Source organism: Mesocricetus auratus, unplaced genomic scaffold, assembly GCF_017639785.1.
Source record: "Mesocricetus auratus isolate SY011 unplaced genomic scaffold, BCM_Maur_2.0 Super-Scaffold_2245, whole genome shotgun sequence".
NCBI classification, from domain to species: Eukaryota; Metazoa; Chordata; class Mammalia; order Rodentia; family Cricetidae; genus Mesocricetus; species Mesocricetus auratus.
The window spans coordinates 34,534,909-34,552,317 of NW_024429180.1; the positions used below are offsets into that span (position 1 = coordinate 34,534,909).

At 40.8% G+C, this 17,409-nt stretch overlaps 1 protein-coding gene across 4 annotated transcripts in view; it reads right to left on the minus strand.

Moving 5' to 3' along the window:
- The window catches only part of Tdrd3 (tudor domain containing 3), a 134,151-nt gene that overhangs the window by 71,418 nt on the left and 45,324 nt on the right, over window positions 1-17,409 (minus strand). For 2 of the 4 annotated variants that reach the window (XM_005070920.4, XM_013114079.3), the window contains exons 3-4: window positions 17,066-17,131; window positions 670-830 (exon numbers count right to left, since the gene is read on the minus strand). In XM_005070920.4, coding sequence (XP_005070977.2) covers window positions 670-830; window positions 17,066-17,131 — 227 coding nt within the window. Of the gene's footprint in view, window positions 1-669; window positions 831-16,623; window positions 16,645-17,065; window positions 17,132-17,409 lie in introns of those variants that run through there. The other 2 variants (XM_005070919.4, XM_040754691.1) reach the window with 2 other exon arrangements.

Sequence of the window (17,409 nt, forward strand, 5' to 3'; positions counted from 1 at the left end):
AAATCAGATCAAATCAAACTGAATTAGAAAAAGCCCACATTTAATGAATACAAGGCTCCTGGATAATTTTCCGGCCCTCCCAGAGAGAAGACAAGGAAGAGAGACCAAAAATCCACGCCTCTGCTTTCTGGGGGGCAGTTAAACACCCTATGGTAGTGGTTCTGAGCATCTCTGGGGTAGGTGTCATCATTTTGCAAGCTTTCTGAAGGGCAGGGTCTGGGGCAAGGGAGAGAGGTGTGATTTTCACCTAATCACAAACCTCCTTAGCTTTAATTATATCCTTAGAAAGTACATTAGCCTACAAACTTTGCTAGAATCTTAAATCATATAAAAATACACTAATATGTACAAGTTAGCTGTTAATCTGTCCTGGAGAAAAAAAAAACATATTTTAGAGAAATTCTGTTTTAAACAATGAATGATACAAAATTTTCTAGAAAAAAATGCATGTATATCTTAAATCTGTTTTATAGTTAACACAAAAAAGAGTGACTAACTTTATCCCTAGCTGCCTTCCAGATAGACAAAACTGACATGAAAACCCCAGTAATTTCTTGTGAAAAAGTACAGCATTCACCTAAAACTCCAGTCCTCCTTACTCACGTTCTTACAGCAAGATGAGGTTTGAAAAGCACCTTCAAATTCTGTTTAACAAGTTATATCAGTCACCTTATTTTTGAAATATAACTGAACTCCACAGCTGTACAGCTTGTGTGCCCATCAGTCATCTGCAAACGCAGCATCCTTGGTGCAGCCTGTGATTCCTCGTTATCCTTTGGTGCAGCAACATTGCGGACTTTCTGAATTTGTAAAACACACGGACCTTCAAGCTGCCAAACACAAAGGAACAAAGGTCACTTCTTAGTCACTGCGATATTTTCAATTACACCATTTTTTCTCTTCTTTAATGGTGATTTATTATGACTTCAATTAAAGTCAAGATGGAAATTATTTTGTTAATTCAGAGGCCTGCGGAAGAAGAATTTTTAAATCCACTTTCAGATAGTATCTAGGCATGACAGCACTCATCGAACAGCTCTGTTTTTTAGTAAAAGGTGTATTAACCATGCTTCTAGTCTGATGTGCTCTAAGTAGTTCACACAAACCCTGCTTCCTCACCTCTCACATGAGCAGGAACGCAGCAGACAAACAATGTGACATTACTCTAAGGGACTCAAAGGAACGCTTCCAGTGCAAACACCACCTTTAAGGCCCCCTCTTTAGGTGTAAAGAATGCAGTGCTCCAAAGTACAAGACACATAAAGTTCAAAGAGTGTGTTATACTTATGTCTACACTTCCCTTTCAAAATGATATTAAATCTGATGCTATACGATGTGTTGACAGGAAGAGAAGAAATGTTCTCCCCTGCCAACTTTTAATCAAAATAAAAAATAAGTCAATAAACTAACAAGCTACAAAGCTAAAAGTTCATATAATAAAATGTTGATAGCAATACTGGAGAAAAATAGTTAAATTTGCTTATATGTAGGAAAAATAAATGTAATAGAAGTGATAATTTCTACATAGTAAAATAGATAATTAAGTTAGCATCCTACTTTAAGAAGAAAGATTATTTTAAAACTAAAGTTTTTCAAGTATATATTTCTGTGCAAAAAAAAAGTAATACATGTTTTCAGAAAAGAATGAAAAACAGTCGGCAAATATTTATACCGTATTCCCAAAGCAAGCAAGTCTCCAAACTGAAAATCTACTCCTCAACGTTGACCAGAAACAATAATGCTCTACATTCAGTTATATCTACTCTAAGCTTTCATCTAACATTCAGCTATGGAAGGCCAATACTATTTCTGGGCAAGATGGTGGACTGAAGGGGGGTTCTGAGAGAGGCAGTAAAAGCAAGAGTTAACATAAAGGAAAATGGTTGCTATCACAGGAAGAAGGAAGAAAAGCTTCAGAAATCCACAAGGATGCGACAGGATCCCAGGAAAGAGCAGAAGTAAAAAGGACCGTGTGCCCAGAGAGGAAAGGCAGAGGGCAGCAGTGGGGAGGAGGAGACAAAGGCATCCTACAAAGGCATCTGGGGGTTAGGAAGACATAGGCAGGCAGGAAGACACACAGGCAGGCAGGCAGGCAGACAGACAGACAGACAGACAAAGTGACACACACACCATATATATAACAAAAATGTAAAGCAGTTTGCTTCTTGTTGAGTGCTACTAGAGACTACCATCAAGGGCAGAAATCTACAGCGGCTGTCCAGAGTAACACACACAAATTTACAGAAACACACACAAAATATGAACAAATAACTCAATGAGCCAAATACCCACACAGAAGCCAAGCTATGACTGTAAGCCCATGTTGGCGAGCAGAAAAAGGCAATTCTGAGGGGCTCACTGGCAGTCCAGTCTAGCCAGCTAACTAGTCTCACCAAAACTGGGTTTCAAATTACATAGGTGGTTTTTTTTTTCTATTGCTCTGAAAAACAAAATATTACAATAAAAACAACTTATTGAAACAGTCTATTTTCATTTGCAATCAAAGGGTCCAGACCATCATGGTGTGGGAATCAAGGCACAGAAACTTGGATCAGCCTGGAAGCAAAAAGGAATGAATGCTATATGCTCAGCATGCTGTCTCCCATTTACACAGCTCAGGATCCCAACCAGGGAAAGGCGCCCTCTATAGTGCACAGGTCTTCCCAGCTCAATAACACAATCACGATACACCACACACACACACCACACACACACACACACACACACACACACACACACACACACACACACACACACAGGCCCAGAAGCCTGTCTTCCAGGTAAGGTGACACAATGCACCATCATGTCTCATCTCACATGGGACATGTGATGGAGTAACAGAGGAGGACAGCCAATAAATGTCCACCTTTGGTTTCCACACACAAGGTGCAGGAGTGCACACACACATACACACACACACATGCACACACATGCACACACACATGCATGAGTTCACACACACACAAGCACATGGTAGTCCAGATCTTTCAAAGGATGGCAATTCTTAAAGCACTGAACTCAGAGATACTAACAGAGGTAAAACACTAGATCAAGTTTCCTGGTGAAAATGAGTAAAGACCTGAAATAAAATACAAACAAGTAAGTGAGCTCACACTAGAAGAGAGAAAATGAAATCAATAACAGGTAGAAAAAGTTGGCAAAATGAATGAGAAAAATCAGTAATGTGGGGAGAAAAGTATCAGCAACAAAAATGAGAATTTTACCAAACAAATTGAGATCTTAAAAAAAAATAGAAATGTAGGGCATGAAAAAATGAATCAAATTAAAACTACAGAAAGAGAGAGGGTAAGATGGGTCATCAGGAAAGGAGCTTGCTGCCAAGACTGAGAAGCTGAGTTTGAACCAAGGGTTCCTCAATATTCACTGTCATCTACCTGCATGCCATGGTACACACACACACACACACACACACACACACACACACACACACACACACATACACACCACACACACATACACACCACACACACATACACACATACACACACACTCACATACACACACATACCACACACACATACACACACTGCACACACACATACACACACACCAAACACACATACACACACACCAAACACACATACACACCACACACATACACACACACACACACACACACACGAGAATGAGAGAAATACATGAATGTAGAAATATTTTTAAGTAAAAAGTTCACAAGAAGAATACAAAGTAGGCAAAATATTATAGTCAAACATCAGTCACAAAAATAAATAAATAAGCAAGCAAGCAAATAAATAAATAAATGGGCATAGCCAGGATGTTAAAATAAATGAATAAAAGAAATTAAACCTAAGAACACAACAAATAAAGCTGAGATAAATACTAAAGGCATAAAGAATCTATTCAAAGAAGTTAGAGGCATATAGGACTCAAGTATACATAAACAGATAAACTCTCTAGAACATACGAGAGGTATTCCAATGTTTAATGCCAAACTATATTATATAGCCACAGTAAAAAAAAAAAAAAACCACCAACAATAACAAAGCATGCTTATGGCACAAAGACAGGCACATAGACCAATAGAACAGAATAAGGACCCAGAAATCATACCACAAAGCTATAGATACCTAATTATTTTTACTAACTGCCAAGACATATACTGGAAAATTGACAACCTTTGAAACAACAGTTGGTGAGAAAACTGGTTTTCCACATATAAAGGGTTAAAAGTAGATCCTCTCTCTGCACAAAATCAATGAAAATGGATAAAAGGCCTTAATATAAACTATAAAATTGCTAGATAAAGACATGGGTGAACAATTCCTCTAAAATCAGGAACAAAACAAGGCTGTCCACTCTCTCCATACCTTTTCAACATGGTACTTGAAGTTCTAGCCAGAGCCATTCCACAACAAAAGGGGATCAAGGGGATACAAATTGGGAAGGAAGAGGTCAAACTTTCACTGTTTGCAGATGATATGATGGTTTACATAAATGATCCAAAGAACTCTACACCAGGGAACTCTTACAGCTGATTAACACCTTCAGCAAAGTGGCAGGCTACAAGATCAACTCAAGAAAATCAGTAGCCCTACTATATACAGATGATAAAAGGGCTGAAAGAGAAATCAGAGAAACATCACCCTTTACAATTGCCACAAACAACATAAAATACCTTGGGATAACTCTAACCAAACAAGTAAAAGACCTGTATCGCAAGAACTTTGAATCTTTAAAGAAAAAAATTAAAGAAGCCCTCAGAAAATGGAAAGATCTCCGATAGGTAAGATCAATGTAGTAAAAATGGCAATCCTGCCAAAAGCAATCTACAGATTCAATGCAATCCCCATTAAAATCCCATCAACATTATTCACAGACCTTGAAAGAACAATAATCAATAATGTATCGAAAATCAAAAGACCCAGGATAGCCAAAACAACCCTGTTCAACAAGGCAATGTCCGGAGGCATCACCATCCCTGACTTCAAGCTCTATTATAGAGCTATAGTCCTGAAAATGGCTTGGTATTGGCACAAAAATAGACAGGTAGACCAATGGAATCTAATTGAAAACCCGGATATTAACTCACACACATATGAACATCTGATCTTTGACAAAGAAGCTAAAAATATACAATGGAATAAAGAAAGCATCTTCAACAAATGGTGCTGGCATAACTGGAGGCTGGCATGTAGAAGAATGCGGATCGATCCATGTTTATCGCCATGCACAAAACTTAAGTCCAAATGGATCAAAGACCTCAACATAAATCCAGCCACACTGAACCTCTTAGAAGAGAAAGTGGGTGGTACCTTGAACAAATTGGTACAGGAGACAGCTTCCTGAACATAACACCAGTAGCACAGACAGTGAGATCAACAATTAATAAATGGGACCTCCTGAAACTGAGAAGCTTCTGTAAGGCAAAGGACACAGTCAGCAAGACAAAAAGGCAGCCCACAGAATGGGAAAAAATATTCACTAACCCCACATCTGACAGAGGGTTGCTATCCCAAAATTTACAAAGAACTCAAGAAGCAAGTCTCCAAAACACCAAAGGATCCAATTAAAAAGTGGGCTGCAGAAATAAATAGAGAATTTTCAATAGAGGAGTCTAAAATGGCTGAGAGGCACTTGAGAAAGTGCTCAACATCCTTAGCCATCCGGGAAATGCAAATCAAAACAACTCTGAGATACCATCTCACTCCTGTCAGAATGGCTAAAATAAAAAACACCAACGACAATTTATGCTGGAGAGGATGTGGTGATGGGGGAACACTCCTCCACTGCTGGTGGGAGTGCCAACTTGTTCAGCCACTTTGGAAATCAGTATGGAGATTCCTCAGAAAAATGGGAATAAACCTACCACAAGACCCAGCAACTCCACTCAGGCATATATCCAAAAGATGCCCATTCATACAACAAGGATGCCTGTTCCACTATGTTCATAGCAGCATTATTTGTAATAGCCAGAACTTGGAAGCAACCTAGATGCCCCTCAAGCGAAGAGTGGATAGAGAAAATGTGGTACATTTACACAATGGAGTACTATTCAGCAGAAAAAAACAATGGAATCCTGAGATTTGCAGGCAAATGGATGACACCAGAAGAAACCATCCTGAGTGAGGTAACACAGTCACAAAAAGAGAAACATGGCATGTACTCTCTCATATATGGATTTTAGACATAGATCTGTGGAGTGCCAGCCTACAATCCCATGGCCAGAGAGTCTGGGAAACAAAAACTTCATTCAGTGGCTGATGGAAGAAGAGACACACTCCCATGACTAAGCACTGAGCTCAACTCAAGAAAGCCAGTAACAGAGAGGGAGGACTGATGACCAAAGGGATTAAGACTGGGCTGGATTAACCCCCCAGAAACAGCTGACCTGACAAAGGTTAACTCTTGAATCCCAGGCTGATGCCTGGGAATCCAGCATGGGACTGATCAAGACCCCCTGAATGTGGGTGTCAGTGAGGAGGCCTAGGTAATTTATTGAGCCTTGGGCAGTAGATCAGTACTCATCCCGAGTATACACAAGGACTTTGGACTCCCATCCAACAATGTGAGATGCACTGTCACCCTGAACTCTTGGGGGAGGGTCTAGGCCCTGCCCTGGATGAAATGACAGACTATGGACACCCCCATGGAGGGCCTCACCCTCCCTGGGGAAATGAGGGGATATTAGGGGGGGTTGGGGGGAGGGCACGGGAGGAGGGGAGGGAAAGGGAGAGGGCCCTGGAACTGACTTGTGAAGCAACCTTGTTTCTAATCTAAATTTAAACTTAAAAATAAATTTTAAAAAACCGCTAGAAAAAAAAATGGGTGAAACAACTTGAAGTACAGGAATAGGCAAGGATTTTTTGAAGAGGACTCCAACCAATAGCACCGGAAATAATCCAAGAGCTGACAAGCAGACTGCATGAAATTAGGGAGCTTCTTCAAAACAAAAGAAACAATCACCACAATGAAGAGATAACCAAAATGCCAACTAAACATCAGATACATTTATATATATTTATAAATGTATGCAACTGTCACAATCAACCCCCCCCAAAATCATCATAAAAAAATGGGCTAATGAACTAAACAGACGTTCTCAAAGGAAAAAAATACACATGGCCCATCAATACTTGAAAAAATGTTTGACATCATTAGCCATTAGAGACAGAAAAAAACACAAATGACCAATAAATATTTTTAAATATTCCCTAAATATATTTTAAGTATGGACTTAGTCATCAGGAGAAAGCAAATTAAAACTACTTTGAGATTCCATCTCACCCTAGCTACAATGGTTATTACCAAGAAGTCAAACAGCAAATGCTGCTGAGGACAGAGGAAAAGGAAAGTTACTTGTCCAGTGCTGGTGGGACAGTAAACTTGTGTAACCACTACGGAAACCAGTCTGGAGCTTCCTCAAAAAACTGAAAATGCAACTACCACAGGGCACTGTTATTCTACTCTTGGGTGTATGTCCCAAATCAGCACAGCACAGGGACGCGTGCACAAGTCATAATAGGTAGGAAACAAAACTAGCATAGTCACCCATCAACAAACGAGCAGATAAAGAAAATGTAGCACACAACACAATGGAATTCCATCCAGCTATGAAGAAAGTGAAAACATGGTATTAGCAGGAAAAAAAATGCAACTGGAAATCTTTAGATTAAGCAAAGCAAGCCAGACTCAAAGGCAAATTGCACATTTTTCTCTCAGATATAGAACCTAAATTTAACATCGCATGTGTGTGGGAGAGTGAGTATGTATACCCATAGGTCATGAAACTGTCCATCTCAGGATAATCCACAGGAATTTACTCCATGCATTTCTTCCTCATTCCAGGTTCAGTGGTTTCATGCTGCAGTTTAACCGGATGTACTAAACTACAGAGAGCGGTGACTGCTGCCCACGGAGGCGCTTTCCTCTCTCCGGATGGGCAGCTCACCAGCATTTTATGGGTAGCATCACATCATATCCTATAAAGATGTCAACTGTCTTTGAGCTGATCTGCAGCTTCAGTAAAAATTCTAGCACATTTTAAGAGATTTAATAATTTGATTCTATAATTTATTGGAAGAAAAATAATAACCTGAGGGGAAAATATTGTATTTTACAACCACAAGTTTAGAAAAAATGGTAATTTCAAGTGTCATAAAGGTACCTTTCAAACAGACTTTGTATACTCTAGTGAAAGCAATATAAATGATGCAAGTCTTTGTAAAATAACTCGGCATCATCTTGATGAACACTGGCTTAACTCTATCGTACACTAATTCAGTGCCTCAGTTCATCTCTTATATATGCTTGTTCTTATAAGAAGTATCCATTTTAAAAACTGATAAAAAACAATAATAAACTAAGCAGCCATCAAAGGAACTGATTTCTATTTACTGTAATTGCATATGTAATCCAAGAAAAAAGACAAAGATTTACAGCAATTGTTTCTAGTGTAGGAAGAGGTGAGGAACCGAGCATTAGAGCAGAATCATTCCAATATGCTAGTGTTTGCATCACAAGAGGCTTCCGAGGCACCAACTTTAATACTAAGCTTCAAAGTATGTGTGCATATGCCATGCATACAATATTTTAAATAATGTTTTTAAAATTAATATGTTGGCTTGGTCAGTGAAATTTCAGAATTGAAAAACTAGATCTACAACCTACACAGCATGAGTATACCCAAAGCCAAATCACAGAGCTGGCTGGCTGCCAGAAATGTTAGTAAAATCATCTCTAAGAGGGGGGAATGCTGGAAAAGCCATAGTTTACACCATTTGACAATTCTCCCTGCAATATCAACAACCAACTGGATACTACTATACTCTGTGCCAAGAGATGCTATCTGCTGGCCTCCATGAGCTAGAACACACTGACGCAGCACACAGCAAGCCCGTGTTCTGAGCTTTGTACAAACGACCTCACTCGCTCCGGACACGTAGCCTAGCAATGCTGCCGCTGCCACCTTCAACCCAGACTTCTTGCTGTTCTCCTACCACTTGGTGGTTCCTCCACACTGAGCAAACCTGAGAAAACCTGTGTCTACACACCGAGAAACAGGTACACCATTTCTTTACTTTCTCGCTTCTCTAAACATGTATCTTCATTTAAAAAATTCCCCAAACTCAGTGAAAGTTCTAGTAACCACAAGAACCAAACATATATATCTTCTATGCACAATCACCAGCCAAAAGTGTGATTAGGCCCCATTTCCTATAATTCATATTATAAAAACAGCCCATTGTTTTCAAATAGAAATAAAATTGAATATGGTATGCTACTATCTACTAAATGTATGCCTACTAAATATACACACATATACTTAATATACATATACAATATAAATATATGTTTAAGAATCTTACAGCAGGAAGACATGTGTACAGAGCATGTATACTCTAAGGTTTTTTGCAAAGATTTATTTTTATTCATGTGTACACATGTCTGTCTACATGCATGTGCATACATTTGCACATGCTCACAGAGGCCAAATGAGGGCGTCAGACCTGGTGAGCTGCAGTTAGGGGTGGTTGTGAGTCTCCTGACATGGACACTGGGAACCAAACACCAGAGCTCTGCAAAAGCAGCAACAAGTGTTAACTGTTAAGCAACGCTCCAGCCCAGACGCAATATAGTCTAAGGTTTCAAATATGCCTCCACTATGGAGACCGCTCACTATTCCATAATTGCAAATCCTGTCTCTAAAAGCCAACAGTCTAGAGGCGAAAGCAAGTCTCCTGTACTTGAGTTCCAATGGCTCTCCCTCTTGTATGTACTTCCAACATAAAATCAGTTTTATGGAGTTCTTTGTCTCTTGCACTATGCACAGGTATATACTCAAAACTGCTACAAGGACAATGAGATAGTGCGGTGAGAAAAGGCACTCGACACCAAGCATGGTGACCCAAGTTCAAGTCCCAGGGCCCACATGGTGAAAAGAGAGAACCAACTCACAAAAGTGCCCTCTGACCACCACACACTCACCAAGGGATACACACATACCCATTCATTCTCATTCTCTCTCTCTCTCTCTCTCTCTCTCTCTCTCTCTCTCTCTCTCTCTCTCTCTCTCTCTCTCCTCTTTCCCTCCCTCTCTGTAAATGAATAAATTTAGTCATTTTTTACCTGTTTGAATAAATCACAGTATTTCTGGAGCTCCACAATTACAAGCACTGGCTGCTCTTTCAAACAACCTGGATTTTATTCCTAGCACCCACAGAGTGAGTGGCCAACAGGCAACACAGACACTCATGAGGTTAAACGCCCCACACATGAAATGAAGACTAAGACAGATACCCCTGACGGGACAGCAGCAGGGCACACCTGGGAGCCGAAGGCCTAGAGGATCACAAATTTTGGTGCACCCTGAGCTACACAGAAAGTTCCAAACTATTCTGGTTTACTTGGCAGACCCTTCTCAAAAAATGAGAAGAATAAAATAAACAAAAAGTGATTTTCCAGTGCTACGCTGTAATCTATTAAACAGGCAACTAATATGCCAGAGATAAGACTGGAGCTCCACAGGCATTCCCGGATTCACCTGTGGAATTACACGGCACATGAGGGTCATTCATATATCCTCGCGTACATAACCTTTGCCAGAGGTCATGAGTGGCTGTGGCACAGAGACAGAATGCAAACAGGAGCTGTCTCCCCCAAGCAAGTTTGTTTTCTCCTGCACATTCCCCAGCTAACACAAAATGCAGATGCGGGTACACAGAGCAATGAGGATACTATAAACAACGAGCCGTGCTCAAAAGAAGGCAGAAGACGGGAAGAGAAGGAGCACTCGATTAGAAACCACAGACTAAACTGCAGTTTGCCTGCAGCTGGAGGACACTCCGGTGCTGCAGCAATGAAAGCTGGATTTGCAGTGATAATGTCTGCTTTAGTGTTCTCCCAAAGACTGTGCAGATAATAAAGAGCAAACATTAACACCAGTGCAAGGAACGTCTCAAAGAAATCACCGAAAGAGGGGAAAAGAAGGTTCTACTAAAAACAAGCTCTAAACAAGACGACACCTCAAAGATGGAGGAGGTTAGACCAAAAGCACTGGGACTCAAAGAAACAGCAGCGGTGGGTGACGCTGTCCGGAATCTGCATCCGTCCACATTCTCACCTGCTATGCACATACAACACGACCGCGAGTGAAGACCACAGTGGTGGCAATGAGAATAATGCGAGGAAAGAGCACAGACTACAAGTGTGGGGGTGTACTTACCGTAGGACTTACAGACTACAAGTGTGGGGGTGCACTTACCGTAGGACTTACAGACTACAAGTGTGGGGATGCACTTAATGTAGGACTTACAGACTACAAGTGTGGGGGGTGCACTTACTATAGAACTGTAAGGCGCCTATCCTTTAGAAATCTCAGAGTCCTGTAAAAACGCCTTGAATAGTTCCCCAAACTTGAGATTTTTTGAACGACAAGAGCAACAGTTATAAATAAAAGTAACAGCACGGCAAACAAACTGCCCCTAACGGCACAGGAGGGGAGCGCTTCCCATGGGACATCCTCTCAGCCTTTCACTGATTACTGTGTGCTCCTGACAAAATACACTTCTCAAAGTTTTCAGAATTTATCTGTTTAACACAGAGATCTAAATAATAACAAAACCCTAGTAAATAAAACACAAATTCCTAATTCTATTCATTCTGAAAAATACAAGTGCATGCTTAATCTTAATAACCCATTCACTAAATGGGACGCTAATAAAGTATCATTTACTGCAGACTAAATTAACAAAGTAGATAGAAAACAACTTTAGATTAAAACTTGAATCTTCTCCCAGTTTTTTTTTCCTTCTTAAACATCATTCGCCCTCTAGACTCAATTCTAAGGCAAGGCTGCCATCTTGTGGCTCAGGTTGGTATTGCTGGGGCTCTGAGGCAGTCCCTTCAGTTTCCCAAACTGAAGCCTTAAATCAGTTTAGCATTTTAAAGTCATACACAGCTGTCAGTAGGAGGACTTACAATTTAAAAAGAAATAACTGCAGGACCTAACTTCCTCCAATTGAAACCCTGCATCCTGGAGGAAGACTCAGGAGACTCAGAGTAAACCACCTTACAAGCCCTTCAGAGCTGAAACAAGACGGATGAGACCTCTCCCCATGGCTATGGAGGCAGTAAACTCTGCCGGGGTTGGGGTACAGGGAGAGGGAGCAGGACACTTCATGGGTCTTCACTTCTCTGAATGGTGAGTCCAGACACCCGGAGCAGATTCTCCAACCGGCTGAGCCACAACCCCTGCTCCTGCAGAGGTACCCCTTTCTGATACCTCTGCTAGCAACTCTGAGAAACTCCTGGGATCACCACCCTGGACATTTGGTGTAATCACTGCTTCGGCTGCTTGTTGGTTCTCTATCTGTACTGTCTCCTCTCTCCAGGAGTGTCACACACCTACACAGTCCCTGCTAGGTTTCTTAAGCAGTGTGTACAAGTCCTCAAGTAACTGGACTGGACTCAAAGCTTGGAACCTGAGCTGCTTCATGCCTTTTTTTAAACAGCTATGAAAACAACAAAATTTTAAAATTAAACTGGAAAAAAACACTAAATAATTATACTGCATTTACATTATGACTATTTCCCATTGACTCCAGTTGTGCACTACTAAGTGTCCCAAGACTTCAAAATATCTAAGAAACACAAAGCCTGCCCTAAATAGGCTCAAAAAGGAACTATGTGAGATATAACACACACACACACACACACACACACACACACACACACACACACACTCAGCCTCCAACACTTAGGCCTAAGGAGGAAAAAAAAACTGAACACACAGCCTGGACTGGAAGCCTGCAGCAAAACCCCGGTCCTCCTTCTCACCCCTTGTCAGATCTCCTAGAAATCTATGAAGTCATGCTCACACACTGTCCAGAGTACATGGAAATTTCAAAACAATGTCACAGGGAGAATAAGAGGAAAAAGGCCCTCAAGGGAAAATGCTATATTGGCTACTAATAGGTATTTTACTTTTTGCAATTCTGTTTTCTCCTAAATTAATCATTGATAATAGCAATGACTAAAACTTCACTTGCAAAATGCAGATGGCAATCTGTTTCTGAGGGTCCAAGACATCTTACAATGAGACTGTACATTCAGAGTAGTCAGGTTAGCATCATCCAACTACAGACCGGGCACCATCTTTCTCACCTGATCACGAATCTACTAGCTCTCCATTCTCTTTCTAATCTGAAATTCCAAATCAGGAGCATGGTGTTATTGTACAGCAACGACACAGACTTTGGCCATTCAGGAGATGACATTTAGACTCTTCTCATCTACCTCCCAAGGGAATTACTAGTCTGCCTGAGAGCTCCAGAACACCGTGATGAGCCTCTGCCTAGTGAATAACTTCCAAGGGGGCAGGAGAACACCGGGGGGGGGGAAGGCTTTTAAGAGACCACACAAGGCAAATGGAGGACATTCCCACAGACAGTGGTTACCACTCCTCCCTTCCTTCCAAATACCTAAAAAAAAAAAGTCCCCTGGTCTTCAAATGGCTTCCTCTCTCTGAGAAGGGAGTATCACAGACAGGCTTGAAATTCGGTACAATCAGTCACAGCAGTTTCAGGCATCTTTGATCCAATCACAGACATTAGTCTGGATCAAGGAGGTTCAGGCATGCATCCAGACGATAAAAATGAGTCCATTTGCTTGCTTCCTTCACTGAATTGTCTTGAAGCTCTCAGTAACTAAGCAGAGGTAATTAGCATTTACGCACTGCTAGATTTCTGAGACAAACACACCATCCTGAATGGCTCATAATATGTCAAAGTCACCATGTGCTCTGCATTACGTTGAATACTTCATGTGCAATACCACTTATCTCTTTAACAGCATAAGGAAATAAATATTTTAACGATAGGAATATTAACCTCTAGAAAGATTAAGTAACTTGCCAAAAATCACAGAATTTAAGAATCTAGAGAAATGGAGTTTGAGTAAGGCCAATGGGTGTGCTCACATCTTCCTAATCTGTTACTGGTTCCTATTTCATGCCCCTCCATACCTAATATGAACCATGGTTCCCCTGCCTCTTAAGACATATACTACATACTTCATTTTCAGTGCTGGTCACAAAACTAGAAAGTTGCTTTCCCGTCTGCTGTGTTCGGGAGCTGACCAGGAAATCCAGGTTGCTCGCTGATTCCTTCTCATTCTCCTTTCTTCCGGTCACCTCCCTTACCAACCTTCCTTCCTTTCCTAGCACAAAGGGAAAACTACAGAGTACCATTTTATACCAGACTCCATCAATTACATTCCATGCCAGGAGCAACTAGAAGAAGACAAACGCTAAAATAACAGAAAAAGAATCATCTAGCTACTCTGCTGTACTTGTAGACCAGAGCCCAGCATCAGCATCAAAGACGCTCCATCCAGCAACTGACGGAAAGAGGCACAGAGCCACGGTCAAACATTAGGCAGAGCTCGGGGAATCCCGCTGAAGAAGGGGAGAGGGGATTGTAGGAGCCAGAGGGGTGAAGACACCACAAGAAAACTCACAGAATCAACTAACCAGGGCCCACGGTCAAACATTAGGCAGAGCTCGGGGAATCCTGCTGAAGAAGGGGAGAGGGGATTGTAGGAGCCAGAGGGGTGAAGACACCACAAGAAAACTCACAGAATCAACTAACCAGGGCCCACAGGGGACCAGAGAGGCTGAACCAACAATCAGAGAGCCTGCCCAGGACTGACCTAGGCACTCTGCGTATGTGTTATGGCTGAGTAGCTTGGTGTCTTGTGGGGTTCCTATCAGTGGGCACCGGGGGTGTCTCTGCCTCTTTTGCTTACTTTTGGGACCATTTCCCTCCTCCTGTGTTGCCTCATCATTAATATGAGGGGATGTGCCTAGTCTTTTGCAACTTTATACGCCGTACTTGGTATACCTGGGAGGCCTGCCCTTTCTGAAAGGAAACAGTAGTGGATCTGGGGAAGAGAGGGTGTGTAGGGGAGGACTGTGAGGAGAGGAGGGAGGGAAAAGAAATCTGAGGTTGGGGTGTAAGATTTGGGAGAAATTTAAAACGTGATCTAGCAATTTCTATTTCATTTGAAAGGGATTATTTTATCTATTTATTCTATATATAAATTAACATTCCATTTAAGTATAATTTACATAATAGTTGGCACAGCAAAGTAAAAGATAGGCAGATTAATAATTAAAATAGCACACTCAATAATACTGCCCGATAGCATATTTACAGACTAAGATAAAGCTGATTTTAAACTAAAACTGTAACATTAGTTTGTATTTATGGTAGATGATTCTAGAGTCACATCTTCATAACAACCAGAAACTATTAACAGGATGAAACGCTAGGTAGTAAATCTTTCTAACAAAAGTACAAATAAGGTATAATGTGCCACATTAATCTTTATCAAATACATATCCCTTGAATATTTACCCTAATTATAGCTGTATTCAAATATAGTGTGTGGAGTTCTAGCTAGTGGCCAACAAAGTGAGTATAATATGTGTATCAGCTTTTAAAATTTCTATTAAAACCATTTTGAAAACATTTTTCATTCCTGCTGTGAGAGGAATTATATCTGGTCAGCAGCAGAAATATAATCAGTGAGAAAGAACAGAAAAAGAATGATCTAGCAATTTCCATTTCATATGGAACCTTTAGTCTATTCATTCTATGTATAAGTTAGAATCACATTTAAGCATGTTTTCAATAATATATTTCACAAAAAATTACAGGTTTTACAAAGGAAACATTTACAAAGTACTGCACACAGTTTTAGAAGCAAAACTGTGCTGAGAAGGTGGCCTGGACAAAGAATGCCGCCATCTACTGGTGATCTCCTGGCAGTGCAGGCTCTGAGTCTTTAGGAAAAGCAGTATTACAGTAAACTTTGGGGGTGGGGGTGGGGATGGGGGCGGTGAGAGAGGGCTTCTCTATCCTGGAACTCGCTCTGTAGACGAGGCTGACCTCGAACTCAGATTGGCCTGCCTCCCAAGTGTTGGGATTAAAACCTGTGCCGCCACCACCGGGCTACCCCTCATTTTCTCAATAAAGTTAGTATATAGATGTGCATGCGCTCTTGTGTAACTACGGTACTCAAAAGAGCTGGCCGCCATCGCTGCCCAATCTACAGTTATAATTTGGGGGTTTTCTTAAGGATGTTTCTGAGGCAGCAAGGCCAGCATCCCCTTAAAAGGGCCAAAATACAAATTAGCAGGTTCCATCTTCGTGCTAGGGAGCTGGAAACTCAGGGAGGAGGGCAAGGCGAGTTTGGGGACCAAGGAACACAGCAGGAAATTACATCTGAGAACAGATATCTCTGTAACCACAAGTGGAATATAGACAGATTGGAGAGGACTCTGGAAAGCACATTAGAAAGCAGAAAACAAAACCGAAACTAAAAATAAGCAAAAGCTCCCAGATATTTGAACAAAAAGGTGTGGCGTTGACAGGTCTACCAAGAGCCACCCAGAGGGCGGTAACAATACTGTCCACGCCCTCTGAAGGAATATCAAGACAACAAAACGGCCTGCAACCGCTGGAAATCAGACTAATCCAGAAATTACCAATAGCAATTTTAAATTCTTTACTAAAACAATATATCTTTATTTTCAAACTCACAAAACAAATAACAGAAATGTGCAGGAAATATCATCCATACCTGACTTTCTTTGAAGGGTATTCCTGCATCTTAAAAAATGAGACCACTGAATAAATCCATAATATGAACACATCTATGTGAAACACACAATAATCACACATGCATCTTTGTCAGACTGCTAACAGCTTTGTAGCCTTATACTTCTGTATTCACAAACACACTGAGTAACTTAGTAACAGTTTACCAAGGAAACTAAAACACAAACATAGACAAGGGGACTTGTCTCCCCTTTCTAACAATGTGATGAGTGTTACATGCCGAGCTATTGCACCGTATTTATAATTTCAGAATGAAGTTTCTGGCATTTAAAATTCGCCTGAACGTTACTGTCAACAGTATCCCGCATGTGAAGAGGAACAGCACTGTGACTCTGGGCCTCCGCCTAGCAACAGTGCACAGCCACTCTCCGTGGCAGTCAGGAAAGCGCGAGGTCATCCTTTACCTTTTCCACCTTTCCACCGTTGATGTCACTGGGAAGGAACTTCTTGCCAATTGTTCTCAAATCTGTCTAAAATAAATATTTCATTATTAAAATAGAATGATACAAAAAGTATGTCTAGATTCAGTCTATTGAACAAAAATTAAGTAACCATCTTTAACTAATTATAAAATGTGACCAGATAGTCACAATTTTTGAATCATTTAGCTAATTTTTGTATTGCTTCAAGTGAACCACTAAAGCAAACTGTAAGAGACGGGGCGTCCTATTTCCCTGACACTCTATCTTAGTCAGTCTTCTCTAGTAAAATCTCCAACACATTCCATCCATTATGGTCTTACTGAAAA